This window comes from Rhinolophus sinicus, linkage group LG06, assembly GCF_036562045.2.
Source record: "Rhinolophus sinicus isolate RSC01 linkage group LG06, ASM3656204v1, whole genome shotgun sequence".
NCBI classification, from domain to species: domain Eukaryota; kingdom Metazoa; phylum Chordata; class Mammalia; order Chiroptera; family Rhinolophidae; genus Rhinolophus; species Rhinolophus sinicus.
In genome coordinates this window covers 42,357,904-42,373,654 of record NC_133756.1, presented here as the reverse complement: position 1 = coordinate 42,373,654, position 15,751 = coordinate 42,357,904, and the positions used below count along the sequence as shown (strand labels likewise).

General features: G+C 33.4%; 1 protein-coding gene across 21 annotated transcripts in view; it reads left to right on the top strand.

Moving 5' to 3' along the window:
- Nucleotides 1–15,280, top strand: part of FUBP1 (far upstream element binding protein 1) — a 32,438-nt gene extending 17,158 nt beyond the window's left edge. For 4 of the 21 annotated variants that reach the window (XM_074334982.1, XM_074334981.1, XM_074334978.1 and 1 more), the window contains 6 exons: nucleotides 62–141; nucleotides 3,289–3,426; nucleotides 4,971–5,045; nucleotides 9,878–9,937; nucleotides 10,018–10,163; nucleotides 10,405–10,584. In XM_074334982.1, the coding sequence (XP_074191083.1) occupies nucleotides 62–141; nucleotides 3,289–3,426; nucleotides 4,971–5,045; nucleotides 9,878–9,937; nucleotides 10,018–10,163; nucleotides 10,405–10,446 (541 nt within the window). In that variant the 3' untranslated portion in view covers nucleotides 10,447–10,584. Of the gene's footprint in view, nucleotides 1–61; nucleotides 142–3,288; nucleotides 3,427–4,970; nucleotides 5,046–9,877; nucleotides 9,938–10,017; nucleotides 10,164–10,404 lie in introns of all 21 variants that reach the window. The other 17 variants (XM_074334988.1, XM_074334987.1, XM_074334984.1 and 14 more) reach the window with 10 other exon arrangements.
- The last annotated feature ends 471 nt before the right edge of the window (nucleotides 15,281–15,751 follow it).

Below are 15,751 nucleotides of genomic sequence, written 5' to 3'. Positions count from 1 at the left end.
TTTCCCCAAAGTTTCTAGCTTTTGGTAAATTGTGTTTTTATATTGATTTCTATCTTTTCAGTGGTCCTCCAGCCCCTTATGCTCCCCAGGGGTGGGGAAATGCATATCCACACTGGCAGCAACAGGCCCCTCCCGATCCAGGTAAAAGATGATTGTCATCCGTGTGTAATCTGTATTGTTTGTCAGTCCTGTTACATTCTTAAATTTTCTAGCGTTTCTACATTGTGTGCATTTTCTGCACTTGTTTCATTCTTTCAGCAGGAGTTAGTTTCTGGTTCTCCCACATTGTATAAGACTGGCGTGAATATGGTCTGTTTTCATGGAACTTTATTCAACCTACATTTGGCTTTCTCTACTTTAGAAGTTACACAGCGAGAGTGCTAAAAGCCAAAAGAACTACAATATCTTAGGTTTTAGGTACCAGTGCCGTCAGATATATATAATATGTTAAGAGTGTAATGAAGTGTTTACTATCATACTTGGCATTAAATTCCCAAATTCTCAGATAAGATATATAAGTTGTCTGTTTTGGAATTCCTGAGATAGTAGCTTTACATATTAGTAAAACTTAGGCCTTATTTAATGTCTGCATGTTAGAAATCTAAAATACACTTAAATATTTTCTCTGCTCAGATCTGGATTTTATATATATTACATTCTATTCTATTCTATTCTTGCATCTTTTCCCACTATGTAGTTTTCTTTCCACCGTGGTAATGGGGCATTCATCGAAATCAATTAACATTTGTTTATGATCCTTTTTTCTCACCTACTACCTACCTTTTAGGCCTCTTTCACTGGAGTAGTTTCAAGGAAGGTACTGAATTATGGATTCCTTTCCACACTAGTGTATTTATATTTAAAAAAACTAAAATGATTGATTTAAGTGAAATTGTTTTAGTGAATTTGATTAAACATTCTGGTATTGAAATGTGGCCCTATATTATAACATACTTAAATTTCATAGAAAGTGTGTTCTTTGGAATATGATGACACAACATGGCAGTCAACAAAAACCCACAACTTCCACTCATTCAAGAAACAACTTGAGTGTGTTAGGATCTGGGTATGCAAAGATGATTTTACATTCTGTAGCAGAAGAATGCACTCCAAGTGTTAGCGATACTGTGCTGGAAGGACTTAACAAAAGAAGGGTCCAATATGATAACAGTAGTCTACAGTTAGTCTTTTAAGAATGAAAGGACTTTGTTTTCTTCTTGTAAGCTAATTGGGATGGTGTGATTGAGCAGAGGAATCACCATTTAAGAGATTCAAGAGTTTGAGCAAGTTGAGGGGCAAGTTTATATTGGGTAACATGGATCTGCAGGATTGCACCTCTAAGTACTGTGTAGATAGGTAGCATGATTAAGAAAAATTATGGGAATAAAGAGTGATTTCTATCACCATCTCATTTTCCCACTTGAAGTAGTAGTGAAGTCACCACTGTAAGAAATGGTTAATGAATAGGGTTTCTAGCATTGCCTTTGGGAAAGAAAGAACCCATTTAGCTGAAAGATAGCAACTAGCATTAGATATTGCTTATATTAGACTTAGCATTATGTAAAAACCAAATAATTTATTTAAATAGAATTGTTTCCGTGAATTTAATTAAACATTCTGGTATTTAAATATGGTCCTATATTGACAATAAAGTCAATATTCTGAACTAAAACCTGTTTCTATAAAAATTTAATGAGTTGTTAAGGATTTATATAAAAGTCGAAAACTTAAACTTCAAAATGTAACCAATGTAGATAAACGCTAGTCGTCCAACTTCCTAATTGTGGTATAGCAAGCAAGTTTTTGAACCCCTCTAAATCTATGTTTTCTTATATATAAAATGGTAATACATAAATGAATAAATATTATGTTGAATGAGTATTATTCAGTTCTCAGTATGTATTATGTGTAAACATGAGGCTGGTTTTCTTTCTTGTGACTTGTACCACATCTTTTTATTTTGTCATTGCTTTAATGCCCTTTTAAGACTGGTTTTCTTATGTGAAGTTCATTCAGGAGTACAAGTACCACTTTCTCTAGCCACACATTGGTGTCAAGTGAAAATATTTGTGTTAATTAGTATACAGTTAATGACACTGTTGAGACATAAATATCCAGCATAGGAAAGCATAAATATCCAACATAGGAAAGCAATACATTTATTACTTGAAGAAGGTTAGGAGGGTGCCATAATGCCTTATAACTGTATCACCTTAGAAATTGTATCACTTAAAAATCCTTTTTTTCTCAAATTCATTTACTTTTATTAAGCAGCTGAGAATTACTGCCTGTTTGGGACAGAAGCTATAAATAGATTACATAATAGATATGGACTTATGAACTCTGGCTAAGGAAATTACATTTTTCTTGAGGCAATAAACTAATGAAGATATACCTGTAATATCAAATGATACTCCTAGTGTAAAGGATAGAATCAATAAGATTTCTGTTTCTGACAGAGGTCTCAAGCTGTTAATGCATCAGTTGATTCCAGGCCCAGATAGGAGCGTGACAACTTCAGAAAAGTACAAGCAATTTATTGGCCATAACATAAGTGTTGGAAAAATATTGACAAAGAGGGAAGATGAGGCTGGAATGGAAAGGATAAGCCCAGAGAGTCCAGATCATAAAAGATAGTGAATGATATGCTGTACTTGAAAGCTTTGACACTCCTGAAGACTCTAGGGAATAAATGAAGAATTTCAAGTAGAGCTATGACAAGTTTATGTTTTAGGATAATCACTGAAATATGATGAGGTGAAATATGGATAATCTCTTTTTCTGAGATTTTTTAAGTTGTCTTTTTTATTGAAGACAGAGTTCGTAGTTCCAAAATAATTATTTCTTTTTTGTACAGGTTAGTGCCTAGAAATCCTTTGCTTTAGTCATCTGCCACATAGAGCTGCTGTACTTGAGGCAAAACTAGTTTAGAAAAAAACAAATGCATAGGATGGATGGTTTCAGACAAAGCACTGGATTTGGAGCCAAAAGATCTTTTTTCCTATCCTAATTCTGCCACCCATTAGTTTTCTAGGACCAGGGAAAGTCACTTACTCTGTGAGCCTCAGTTTTCTATGCTAAAAGCTAAAAATGACAACGAAATTAATAATAAGAATTTGAAAGTTCCCATTTACTATTTATTTGTGGTGTCCAAAAATAAGTATTTTCGGGTCTATGTATTTGCAAGAAGGAGGTATGTGTTTGTGTGTGTGTGTGACTGAGTGAGAGAGAGAGAGACACGGATTGATTATGGACTTAAGATGCAAACGTTGAACTTGTTTATTCCAGCTAAGGCAGGAACGGATCCAAATTCAGCAGCTTGGGCTGCATATTATGCTCACTATTATCAACAGCAAGCACAGCCACCACCTGCAGCTCCTGCTGGTGCACCAACTACAACCCAAACCAATGGACAAGGTAACTATGGTAATTAACAAATTTATTTTTTATATAAAAGTGAAAGCTTGTGTTTGTAATTATCTATGAAGTGCATCAATGTATAATACCTAAAATTTCCTAATGTTCAGTTATAGCTTCAGTAAGCAGATTTTCTTTTTAAAGATAAGTTACTTTGAAATAATTGCAAACTTTCAGACATTAGAGAATAAGAACACCCAGATAACCTAGCTGTTAGTGTTTTATCCCCCTACACTCTCACCCCCATTTGTTCTGTTACCCTCTCTATCATGTGTTCATGTCTATTATCTTTAGTCTTTGTCAGAACTAAGCTGTAGAAATGATGCTGTTAACCCTTGAATACTCCTTTTTGTATTACTCCAAAATTCCATAACCATCATGCAACCCTCCACATCAGTTAATCAACATTGATATGTAATTACTGTCCCAGTGCATAACCCCTAATTCTGATTTCACCATTTGTCCCAACCATTTTTATCTATTCTGATCCAGGATCCTATCTGGTAATGTTTTTTGTTTTTTTAGGTGTCAGGTCTATTCATTCTCACCAATCAGGAATAATCCTCAGTCTTTTTCATGTTATAAACAAGTACAGAACTTTTGTTTTATAGGACCAATCAATCTAAGGTCTCTTCAACCTTTTGTCATGAAGATGAGGTCATGATCATGAGGTCCTACTTTCCGAATGGCAAGACTACCTCAGAAATGATATGCTCTTCTTAGTGCATTACATCAGGGTTCATGTAATGTTGACCTGTTTCATCCCTGGAGATGGTAACCATGGTGACTTGGTCATATTGGTGTCTGCCAGGTTTCTATATATAAAAATCACCCTTTTCCTTTTTGAAGTTAATGTTTTCTGGAGAACTAAACTGAGATTATACCACTATTCTCTTTCTCATTGAACTTCTACCCATTATCTTTAGCCTTCATTGATTAGCAGCTGCCCGATTCAGCTACAGTTAAGTTGGTAATTTCTATTTCCATTCATTTTACATTTTATTAGTTGGTATTGTACTACTGTATTGAAGAGCTTTTTTCCCCTTCCTATTCTTTATATGAGTACAGATTCCTTTCTTTCAATAGATTGTAGATTTATTTTAATTATCAGATTATCCTAGATTTGGCCAGTCAGGAGTACTTTCAAGAAGGCTCCTGTATCCTTTTGACATGCCTGTCATTCTGTAAGCACTTTCTTTTAAACTATATTCATTCCACCTGCAATTACATTCTTCCTTTTTCCCTTTTGACGTTTACTCGTATAAATGGTGAAGGCCCTGGTATCCTCTGCGTGTTTCCTTATTTGACAAGTGGATTTACTTACCTGTTCAGTGTAACTACTCCCAATACACAGACCACTGACTCTGTCCACCAGCTATGTGTCCCAATGTCCTGTGTCCCCAGCAGGAATGCCACTGTCACACAGCACCTCCTTCCTCCCTCACTCCCATGGCAGGTCACTTCCAATTCTTCCACTCAGGGAACAGAAGGAAAGGGCCAAAATTGCCTTTTAAAAACCTTAATCTAATTTTTTTATGTTTTTATTGAACAAGGAGATCAACAGAATCCAGCTCCAGCTGGACAGGTTGATTATACCAAGGCTTGGGAAGAGTACTACAAGAAAATGGGTATGTTCTACATTTCTTTTTTTATACATTAAATTGAAACATTTAGTAAATATCACTAGAAGATTGAAGATTTTGATAAAATCATGTTTTGTACCATCTTTTTATTATCTTGGACTTCTTTCATTGATTTTTTTAAAATCTTAAGGAATGAAGAGAATAATTGAGCAAGAATGCATTCCAAAATTACTGAACTTTCAGACGTATCAAGGTCATTACAAATAATAATTCTAAAATTTGTGGTTACAAAACAAGGAAACGTTTTTCTTTCTAAATCCATTTGTCAACCACTTACTAATAGATACTAAAAGTTTCCCCACTGGCACATGACATTGAATATTACCTATATTTTGTCAGAGTCAGTTTTACTTATGTCAGTAGCCTAAGTGGCATAGGTTAAATTCTGGAGCAAAAATTTGTTGGTGTGATACTACAGTAGTGTCCCCCCGACCCGCAGGGAATACGTTCCAAGACTCTCAGTGGATGCCTGAAATCAGAGATAGTACTGATTATTCCTGAACATACATACCTGTGATAAATTTTAATTTATAAATTAGTCACAGTAAGACATCAACAATAATAACTAATTATAAAATAGGACAATTACAATTCTAAGTTAAAATAAGGGTTACTTGAACACAAGCACTTGCAATACTGTGACAGTCAATGTCATAACCAAGACGACTGTTAAGTGACTTAGTGGGCAGGTAGCATATGTAGTGTGGATATGCTGGGCAAAGGGATGATTCTCATCCTGGGTGGGATGGCTCCAGATTTCATCACGCTGCTCAGAACGGTACGCAATTTAAAATGTGAATTGTTTATTTCTGGAATTTTCCATTTAATACTTCCGACCACAGTTGACTGCGGATAAGGGGATACTACTGTATAATCACCTAGATACTTCACCTTGTCCTCCTTTTGACTTTTTCATTTTCCACATCTTCTCTGCTGACCATAAAATTCTAATTGTAGAAATGGTATGCTAGACTGTCTTGAATCCTTTGTGGAGAAAGGTGGTATAGAAATAACTTAAGTAACACTATGCTTGACTGAAGATCTTTAATCCCCTCACCTTCTTTTCAGTTGTGTGTTTTTCTGTAGCACTACAATGATTAAGTATTAATTTTACGAGCAAAGTTGAGTGATTTCCCTCTTACATGTACATCTTACAGGAAATAATGTTAGGTTGTCAGGTCTTTAATGATAGGTACAAGGTCAATTTATTTTTTCCTGTCAAAGTTCTTTTCGTAAATGATTGGTTGCTTAACTTTGTCCTTAACACGTTGCGTACGGCGGGGTTTAAATCCCTCATACCCCTCTGTTCCGGCAGGTTTTTAAAAGAAACTAAAATGCACTCTTCTCTTTAAAGCGTAAATGCTTCTATGTCATTTATTATTTTTCTATAAATAATAGATTCTACAAATAAATTATTCTATAAATTATTCTATAAATAATTATTCTACAAATAATTCAATAAAATATGCAAAGTAAAAAGAGTCAACAGTAAAAACGAGAATTCTCGTTATCCGTCCTTAACGCATGGCTCAGAAAAAAACGAAGATTCTCGTGATCTGTACGCAACGTGTTAAGATCTTTTTAGTCTAACCACAAATAAGAGACATTAAAGCATAAAACGAACACAGTTCAATCTTTGAGATTTTTAAATGGAAGGAAAGGAGTAATAAAATCAGGGATACAAAGATCTTTATCTCCAAATCTAACTCCCTTATTTGGCGAGGCTGAGTTTTACTCTTCCAGTGGCAGAGCTAGGATTTCCTAGGAATCTGGATGTCCTGATTCCTAATTCAGTGCCCTCTACCAAATGAGGCAGACTGTTCCAGCTTTTGAAGCCTAATTGTAGCTTTTCCTGTTAAGAACAGATAATTCCCACCAACACTAAATTTGTCATTTTTTACTTATTAGTAAATAAACCTCTGTTGAAACATGTGGGTTAAGTTTCTTAGTTTTGTTTTTTGAAACAAAAGTTTTCTAGGATTAATAGTAAGAATTTAAGAGAGAAATTCTTAAAGATGAGATTCTAGAGGGTTAAAGAAGGAGTTTTTAAGTCATATAAGGAATGGCAGGAAACTTGTAATAAGACCCTAATGAGAACAAACAGGTTTTCTGTCAAGACAGGCAATTCCTGTTTGGAATAGGGTAAGTGGAAAAAGTTTGACTTGGGGGAAGCCCTTATAATGTTAAGCACTGATATGGTGGACTCTTAACTTCTAGCATATGGTAGGTACCTTAAGCCTAAAAGGGGGCAGAATGGTTGCAGGAAAGATGCCAGTGTATAGAGATAACATAGTGAAAAACTATTCAAACAAGGCTGGCTCTTGGTGGTAATAATACAAACTCTAGAGCAAGTCTTACCTCTTGAATGAAAAGAAATTAAAATTGTATACATTGTAAAGCTATTGATATATGTGAATATTAGGTATTGTTCTTCTAAAGCAAGGGTGTCCAAACTTTTTTCAACGTTTTTTACCAAGGACTATATGCGGTGAAATATACAAACAGCCAGGCCACTCACTCGAGGTGAAGTACGTATTGCCTCACCTGGTTTATTTAAGTAAACTAAATATATTTTTGGAATTTGCTGCGGGCCGATTAACAATGGATCATGGGCTGCAGTTGGCCCGCGGGCCACAGTTCGGACACCCCTTTTCCAAAGTATAAACTAAATTATCTGGCATAAAAACAGTTTTTGAACTGAGGAAAAGAGTAAAGGGAGCAAGTTAAGGGCATATTTGAAAGGGGCAGAGAGGAACAAGAGGCTAGGGGAGAACCAAACCATAGGAGATTAGATAGGAAGAATTCTTTCACTAACAACCGGGCAAAATCACATTTAACTCCTCAGATCGGAGGAGTGGAATGAGTTTTTCCTCGGATGCATCCAAGATTGTAATATCCGATGATGATTTGACTTACCAAGTGTTTTTGTTTTCTCACGGGGATACGGGGCTATTTGAGTTTGGGAGGGTTAGGGGCGACGCGCATTTGAGTTTGAGGAATTTTCTTGATGCATCTCTGTTTCTGCCATCTCATATTGTTATTTTTACCTCTAAAATGAGTGTCTCTTAATGAGATTTGGTTCCTTCTGAAAACATGAAATGGAAATTGTTGCTTTCCTAACCAGGTTTGGCCTCAAGTCAGTGGGCCTTCAAGTGTGCAATTTGTAAGAGACATTATGTGGTTTTATTACTGCTGGTATTGGGATACTTGGCAGTTATCTAAATATTGAAACCTGTTTCAAATTTGCTTGAATTGTGTCTCTTCATAAGATCAAAATTATAAACTGTCACCCTTTTCAGAAAAATATGAGAATTTTGTTTGTTATATGGGATTTCTCTGTACTTTTGCCGATAGACGAGGGTTTCTTGCATTTTTAAAGTTAGTCATAAATCTTAAATTTTTATTCACTCGGTTGCTTTTATTTGACCACTTTTGTGATAGTAATAAACTGATTCCTGAAACTGCAGTCATGCACCAATTAACTACAGGGATACTTCTTGAAAACTTCATTAGGTGATTTCATTGTTGTGCAAAACATCATAGAGTATACTTACACAATCCTAGATGTTACTACCCTCCTGGGCTATATGGTATACCACCATCATACGTACGGTTCATTGTCCAAAATATCATGTGGTACATGACTCTAAAGTTGCTTTGTTGGCAACATCCAGCAAAACAGAAAAACGGCTTTCTGAATGTCTGTGTTCCAGTATTCTTTTGTTTAGCTGTAATTTTATAAAGCCAGGTGAATTACAAACTAAATAAAATTCCACTCAAATGAAGAAACTATATGTACTTTGTGTGCGTGTGCATATTTTTTGTACCTGAGCCATTTCAAAGTAAGTTGCAGACTGTTCGAAGTAAATAATTTTAATAATATCAACAGACCATATTTAAATTTCCTTGGTTGTCAGAAAAGTGTCTTGTGGCTATTGGTGTGTAGGGTTTTGTTTCATGTTTGTTTTAATCCAGAACCTGTTTAAGGTTCATTTGGTGACTACTATCTAGTACCTAAATTCAGAAAAGTCGCCCTGCCTTGTAAAAGATCTGCTCATGAAAGCTCTTTAGTTTTTTCATTGATCTTGTTGCTTAGAACCTAACTTCTTCAGTAATTGTTCTTTATGGCCTTCATTAGGTTATTTTTAGTAAAAATGTGTTGTAATTTGAATACTATTAAAATTTTAAACATCTTATTAAAGGGTATCTTAAAAATTAGCCTTATGTACATAGTTTATAGGTTACTATAATCAGAAAACAAAAATCTTGGCCAGATCTTAAAATAATAAAGCCTTTAAATAATCGCTTTTAAGTGGATGTTTATGTTCTCAAAAACGTTTTTTTTTCTTCATTGAGGATTTGCATTTTTTTTAAACTGTACTGTAACAGAATCAAATGGAAAAGAGACCCAAAAAAGTAGTCCTATTCCCACACTCACCCCCCAGTCACTCAGGAAACCATTGGCTGCTTACATGAAGCACTTTTTCATTTTTTTTTAAAGATTATAGTTGGCCATAAAGTACTTTCCAAACTCAGTTTTAGAACATTAATAGTTTATCAATTCTGTAATGGAATCAACATCGTACCTAAATCTTTACCTTTTTTTTTTAGCTAAAACGATACAGTTTTTTTTATTAATAGTGATGAATAGTATAAGGCAAAAAAAAGTCTTCTTTTTTTTTTTTAATTCAGAGTAGTTTTGTGATACTAGTGAATACTTAAAACAGGAGCGATTCTGATCCTCTGTGCTTTTGTCTTTTATAAGCTGTACTTAAGTAGATACAATTTTGTATTAAAATTTAGGGGGTTTTTTTTAGGTCAACAAGGGCAGACACAGGATTATTCAAAGGCTTGGGAGGAATATTACAAGAAGCAAGGTATTGTCTTTATTAGAAATGAGATTCTTTGGGGCTTTTAATTGTGGTTACAGCAACAGAGTGTTTCTGTTTTCTCAAAGGTCAAGCAGTTCCTGCTCCTACTGGTGCCCCGCCAGGTGGTCAGCCAGATTATAGTGCAGCCTGGGCTGAATACTATAGACAGCAAGCCGCCTACTATGCCCAGACAAGTCCCCAGGGAATGCCACAGCACCCTCCAGCTCCTCAGGTATAATACATTTGCTAATGTGTTGAAAACTCCAGTCATGTTTTCTGCATGTTTACTGTTTTGTCTGTTGGGGATTATGTTTGCCTTTTTAATTTTTATCTGGCAAAGTATAACTAAATGAAGGACTGTGGTGTATTGTTTGGGTTTTTTTGTTTGTTTTTTTTTTCTTATGCTTTTGGCATCTGAGTGCTGAATATTTCTATAATGCCTTTGATTTAAAAATTAAATTTTTTTCCCCCAGGGATTTGCAAATCATGCAAGAAGCCACCATCATTTATATTAACCAGTTTTTCTTTCTTAAAGGATTCACTCCTGAATTAGCTCCATTTAAAGGATTTTCTTTAACTTTTTGTGTATTTCTTATGTATCTCTTCTGCACAGGGCCAATAATAAGAAGTGGACAATACAGTATTTGCTTCATTGTGTGGGGGAAAAATACCTTTGTTAAATATATGGATGCAGACGACTTGATGAAGATCTTAATTTTGTTTTTGGTTTAAAATAGTGGTTTTTTTTTTTTTTTTTTTTTTCCGGTTTTTTTTTTTTTTTTTTTTTTTTTGAAAATGTACAAAATATCTATCACTACTGATAGGAGGTTAATATTTCTGTGTAGAAATGAAAATTGGTTTGTTTTTAGTATTTAGTGTAGATGTACACATTCCAGCAAATGTATTTGCAACTATTATGTGGTCAATGCTTTGTGATATAAATGTACTTTTTCAATGTATACTTTCACTTTTAAAATGCCTGTTTTGTGCTTTACAATAAATGATATGAAACCTCCTGTGTCGGTAAGTTGGATATGTGGGTATTTAAAAGATTCATAATTTCTTAGCAATGATAAATTAAGATACATATACACAAATATATAAGCTTTCCCCATGAAATATTAATTGAATTTTTAAACACTGGCATGTTTTTTCCCCCTTGCAGTATAGTAGTAGATTGGAGGATCTTTTCCATTTATTGTATTTGGCTGTTTCAGCACAAGTAATCCTGATATCTTCATTTTTTTCCTTCTGTTTGATTAAAAATTGCATGTGTGTACAATGATCTTTTGGCATACTTCCATTGCATTAACAGTGAAATTTCCTTTTATACATGACCACTGTTTCAGACCTGTACTGCTGCTATAACAGTTAACCTTTCTGTTCTTAATTTGATAATTACTTGATTTCCAAGACTGTTTCAGCATAACTAATTTTAAACAGTTTTCGGATAGTGAATATGAATAGTCTAATAAGAACAGTTTTTTCATGTAAAGCAACTCTTTTCAATGTATACAATATTAGTATGTTTCTTTCTAAATTTAGGGTAGAAAAGTGAATAGTATGCAAAAATATAGTTACATCTGCCATTGAAACATTGGGGTATGGAAATGTTCAAGCTTTTTTCTTTTTCTTTTTTGCAGTATAGATAAGCTTTGTTTTGTAAATGCACAAGTCCAGTCATTGACTCAACTTAATTTTTTTATGTACTTGAAATCATTTTATTACTCTATAACACTCATGCTGAAGTTCTAATATTTTGTTGAAATCCATTGTTTTACTCTTTGCATATTTGTTGGCTCTTTGCATTTTAATATATTAGACTACATGCAAATACAGTCTGTCTTGCCATTGTCTGTTGAAGTGCAGGTTTGATCCAGCCAGTATAGAACTAGCTCTGTAGGGGTGAGGAGGACTGTGCTGTGTATCATCCTTGATTGTGTTCCTTCAAGGAGCATTGCACTGTAAGTACATCAGAATGACAAATTGATGAACTGCAACAGTATCTTTTTGTCAATGTTCCACATAATGTAAATGCTATACTTTGTGTGAATATTATGTTGGAATACAGTGCTGATATCTTGGAAAACCATAACTGCTTCTTAATTTAACATAGAGTAATACATAGGTCTGTATTTTTTTTTAAGTGAGCTTAATGGGTAAGTATTTTTGATATGCTTTAGCTATAGCTAAAGAAAACTGATCATTAACAAAGTTGAATAGTATTACTCATTGGTGCTCCTAAAATATATTGTTTTTCAGTGTAAATATGCATATCTTATATTAATGAAAGACTTGAAATGTATCACACAGAAGTGGTTTTCAGTTTGCAAATAAATATATTAAGCAATGTAGCTGTTTTAACACCATTTCATAAATATACTTTCATTGATGGGGAGCACCATTTGTTGTTCTGCATATACTATAAAGGAAGATGTACAAGGACATAAATGTTGAGATTACTTATAGGGCAGAAAATTAGCAGTACAGTTTATTGTAGATAGTTTGAAATGTTTTTTATTGTTTTATAGAATTTAGAGTGACTTCCCTTGTCCTTATTTAGATATGGATATGTAGTTCTAGTTTGGAGTTTAATAGTTAAGGAGTTTGTTATCTTTAAGAGTAGGGTATTGACATGAATAATTTCAGTATTTTGCATGATACTGTTTTATAGATGACCTTTTAGGAAAGTGGTGCATTTATTAATTAAATTGAAGAAATAGTTCAGTTGGATTCAATATCATAACTCACAAATTGGAGGCTGTTGATTTTGATTCATTAAAGGTTTAAAATCTTTATTAATTGCAAACAGTGCAATTATTTATACTTCACAGTGCCTTCCCAGACCTTCCACCTTAGGTTCTGCTGCAAAAAGCAACAGGTAAGCACAACCTAAGGACATATATAAATAAATATTTCAGTACATTAATGTTGTCCCTGTGAGGTTTTTGTGGTTGTGTATTCAAAAGCAATCTGCTACTGCGTCCCCAAAATGTATTTTGTTATTTATGCTACCTTTTCAGTGGAAAGTCTGTAAGTTGTTCAAACAACTGGTTACATTTCTGGGTAATGTTTTTTATTTTATTCTTTTTATTAAAAAAGAATGATGAGTAGATTGCTGCTGTAATTGAACTATATCCAAACTTTTTGTAATCTTTTCCCAGATATAGAAGAATTGTTAATATTAAGACAGGACGATTACAAAGACAATAAAAAGATTTAGGAAATCACTTGTTCAGAAACTTCAACAGCCTTCACAGTCTAAGATTGACAGGACGTTGTCTTTGCCCTCCAAAGCTATGGAGTCTTTATTTTTTTTTTACTCTTGAACTATAGTCATTCAGTAAGGACATTATGGATGAGAGTTCTATTATGACTTTTTTTTTAGACAATTCAGTTTTTGTAACTTTTATATACACTGAAAAAGGAAAAATTATGAATACTGGCAGTATGTTTTCATAAAAGGCATGTGCATCAGTGAAATGTTAACTGTATAGCAAATAACCTTTCATAATCTGAATAGCAACCAATATTTCTCTGATTTATAATACTTTATTTAATAACTGACACTGCATTTATTTTATTTTTTGCCAGTTTAAAATGTTTGTGTGTTCTTAATAGATTTTAACTGGTACATATTTTGAGTTAAGATGAATGTATTAAAGCAGCATCATACCAGTTTTGTTTATTCGATTTCTAAAATGTGCTGATCCTTTTAAAACTCCTGCTTATTTCTACAACAAAAAAATATTCAAAAATACTGCCTTCATTTTCACACACAGTGCTGAAGATGCTGCAAGCACCAAATCATAGCTCATAAAATCAGGTCCTGAGATAGTTACCCATAAAGAGGAATCCTTTGAGTGTATGCCATTGGTGAGCCGATGAGCATGGACCATAGAAGGGCTCAATGTAGAAGGTAAAATTGGCGAATCATAATTGAGAAAATGAAATGTATTCCCATACATAATATGGTATAGGGTGTAATGTACCTGCTTTTGATCACTTTTCATTTTAAAGTGCTATTCACTTGCTCTTAAATGTTCCGTGAACTGTTAAATTTCATAAGTTACGAGTTACTGCACCACATTTATGTGTGTGTATGTGTTTTAATAGTCAATGATAGGTATGTTAAGATTGATAATATAAAGGAGCTCTTTGAACCTTAAGAGCTTGTCAAGTTTTGGTTAGCTGTAGTTTGCATTTTTATAAAAGAAAATATAGATGAATGCCAATAGATATTGGGGCATTGTTTCTATCATGCATTTTTTTTCCATTACCATAAGCCTTCACTGATACTGCAAGCATTTTTAAATGGAGCTAATCTTAACCTTGATATAAATGGAAAGCAGAAAAGGTGAGCCAGTTGATTTGAATGCAATGGATGTTAGGACTGGTAGAAACAATGTTTAGATTGAAATTGAACTGATTTATTTTACTTAGCACTTAAAAAACTTGACAATGTTTTTTTTTTTTAAGCTATTTTAGTGTGATGGTACTTAGAATTCTTAATGGTTTGATGTTTCTTTTAGAAATTAGAAGTATGCTTTTTTTAATTAATGAAGATGGTTTTAATACTAAAACTAGTGATTTAATACTAGTTATTTATAAACATTGTAAACTATATCCTTAGACAAATACCTTGGTAGTAGTTAATTCATAAGGGTGGGTTTGGGTTAGGAGTAGCAGAGTACCTTACGAGGGATATAGAAGTTTATGCAGAAAGGATGACATTTCATTTGTGATTACTCTGCTAGGAGAATCAGTTCTATCTGCAAAGTTATCTGTTGTCTAGAGTAGGGATGTAGAAATTACTAATCAGTGAGGATGTCTTATTTTTACTTTCTGAAGATTTTGCCTCGTTTTAAAATGTGTTTTATCAGTATCTAGTTAAATTTTGACTCTTAAAATAACCTTATTTTTTGTTTAGTCACTTGAGTTTTCTTGCCACAGTATAAACTTCTGAGGGAATTTTTAAATTGGCGCTTCTAAGAAGCAAATCCCAGGGTTTTGTTTTCTTCATTGATACCCCTATAGAAACTCTTAAATGTATTTGCGCATATATCTATATTTTTTCTTATGCATGCTCGATGCATTTTCGTCCTGAGAAAAGTGTTCTCTACAGAAACTACCCGTGTGTAAAAAGAAGATTGGCTTAAAATGGCTACTGTGATGGGAACAGTGTCTTAGGGAGATGCAGCTTGGACTTGAGGTAAATTGAATACTTTACAAACTGGTTTAGAGTTTGCTTTAATGACATTGTATGTAAAAGGGTACATTATTGCTGTAATTTTGTATTGATTATGGTTTTTGCAATAAAAAATAAATGTACATTGATGAATATTATAAGGGAGTGTTTTGTCTCTTTTCTAAAATACTGAAAGACTCTTTTAATATAGAAGTTACTTTATTATGGTGTACATTGTAAAATAAAATTGTCTTCCAGAAAATTAAAATATAAAACAACTTGATAATAGAACATGAAGCTAATTATTTACAAACTCATTTTAAATACCAGAATTTAAAATTGAAGATTGTGCCATTTTTTCCCCTAAATCTAATCCTTTTACACCTTGAAATCTTCAGTTATGTGGAAAGTTTTCTTCTGTATGAACTATTAATACATAGTTTCTCATTAAAATATAATTTGTTCAGGCAAGGTCACAACATAAATTTGCTTTATAAGCTTGAATATGTATTACACACATTTGAAAAAGTACATTTAATATTATTCTCAACACTCAAAACTCTGTTTAGGCAGTGGTTTCCATCCAGTTTTCTCTGGCAATTGTTTCTTAAAAATCTTACTTTAATTTTTTT